This window comes from Octopus bimaculoides, chromosome 8 (assembly GCF_001194135.2).
Source record: "Octopus bimaculoides isolate UCB-OBI-ISO-001 chromosome 8, ASM119413v2, whole genome shotgun sequence".
Classification (NCBI taxonomy): Eukaryota; Metazoa; Mollusca; class Cephalopoda; order Octopoda; family Octopodidae; genus Octopus; species Octopus bimaculoides.
Window position 1 is genome coordinate 8,195,110 of NC_068988.1, and position 1,602 is coordinate 8,196,711.

Here is a 1,602-nt window from a genome sequence, read left to right on the forward strand (position 1 = left end):
ACCTTCACCAATACCAACGCCCCACTGAAAAGATACGAGACCAACCCTTCCCCACCACCAAAAAAAAAACGATACAAGAACTACTACTACTACTACAACTACTACTACGGCTACTACTACTACAACTACTACTACTATTACTACTACTAATACTAATATTAATACTACTACTACTACTACTACTACTACTACTACTACTACTACTACTACTACTTCTGATATATCAACAATACGCACTCGAAGTACTACAACTACAATATCAACACCATAGACTATTAATATTATCTATTAGAAGCAATTCTCAAACTTGGTTGGTTGCTTGGTTGCTTAGTTGCTTGCTTAGCTGCTTGGTTGCTTGGCTCATTTACTACACTAGCTGATTGCTAACTCAGTTGGCGAGTTGGTTGCCTGTTTGCTTGCTTGCTTGCTTACTTGTTTGTTTGCTTGCTAGTTTAGTTGATTGCTTGGTAAGCTGGTCGATTGTCAAGTTAGATTTTGGATTGCCTGGTTTGTTGGTTCCTTGGTTGCTTGCTTACTTGCTAGCCCGTTTGCCTAGCTGAATGAATAAGTTGGTCGCCTGGTTACTGGCTGGTTGATTGCTTGGCTGGCTGATTTCTTGGCTGGCTGATTGCTTGGCTGGTCGGTTGGTTGGCTAGCTGGTTGGATGCTTGGCTGGCTGGCTGGTTGGTCGGTCGATCAATTGGTCGGCCGGTCGGTTGGTTGGCTAATTGCTTGCTTGCTTGCTTGCTTGCTTGGTGTATTAGTGGGTCCATTCATTCGTTTGTTAATAAGCCAGTAAGTTGGCTATCAGATCAGTTAGATTATCTAGTCGGTTGTTTGTTTAATTAGTTACTTGCTGACTGGCTGACTGGCTGGCTGGCTTGCTTGCTTGCTAACTGCCTTGCTTACTTGCCTACTATGTTTGCAGGTTATTAACATACTCCGCAAGCAACATATCGCCCTTACAACAATAATAATCTCTTCATAACGAGTCATAGTAGCCGACAGCAGTAACAAGCAGTTTTCGGGTAGCGAAGTTGAATCAACGGGGGTGGAATGACAAAAGCAAATATTCTGACATATTGCATACTGCCATCTTTCTACTTTCCTTCCTTCCTTCCTTTCTTCATTATTTTTCTTTCTTTCTTCCTTCCTTCTGTTCTTTCATCCTTTCACCGTATTTGGGGTTTTTCTCCCCTTCCCTTTTGTTTTCTTCAAAACAATTTACCTGTCTACCTTTCTTCAATAATCTCTTCGGCGGATAAACGTTTTCATTATGCCGATGCATAAAAACACTTACATACATACACACATACATACATACATACATACACACACACACACACACATGTATATATATATATATATATATATATACATAATATACATATACATATGTACGTGTATATATGTCTACATATCTCTATAATTTATATACATAAAGATATATAGGAATGTATATATATACACACACATATATACCTTCATGTATATATATACATATATATGTATCAATATATGCATGCATGTATGCATATGTATATTTGTATGCATGTGTGTCTGTGTATATTTGTATGCATGTATATATATATATACATATAT

General features: G+C 38.0%; 2 protein-coding genes across 3 annotated transcripts in view; one reads left to right on the forward strand and one right to left on the reverse strand.

Annotated features, from left to right (window-relative positions):
* Positions 1-996, reverse strand: part of LOC128248536 (antifreeze protein Maxi-like) — a 3,072-nt gene extending 2,076 nt beyond the window's left edge. Inside the window, exon 1 of the mRNA XM_052969894.1 lies at positions 910-996. Coding sequence (XP_052825854.1) covers positions 910-996 — 87 coding nt within the window. The remainder of the gene's footprint in view (positions 1-909) is intronic.
* Positions 1-1,602, forward strand: part of LOC106872159 (high affinity cAMP-specific 3',5'-cyclic phosphodiesterase 7A) — a 126,240-nt gene that overhangs the window by 3,186 nt on the left and 121,452 nt on the right. The window lies entirely within an intron of this gene.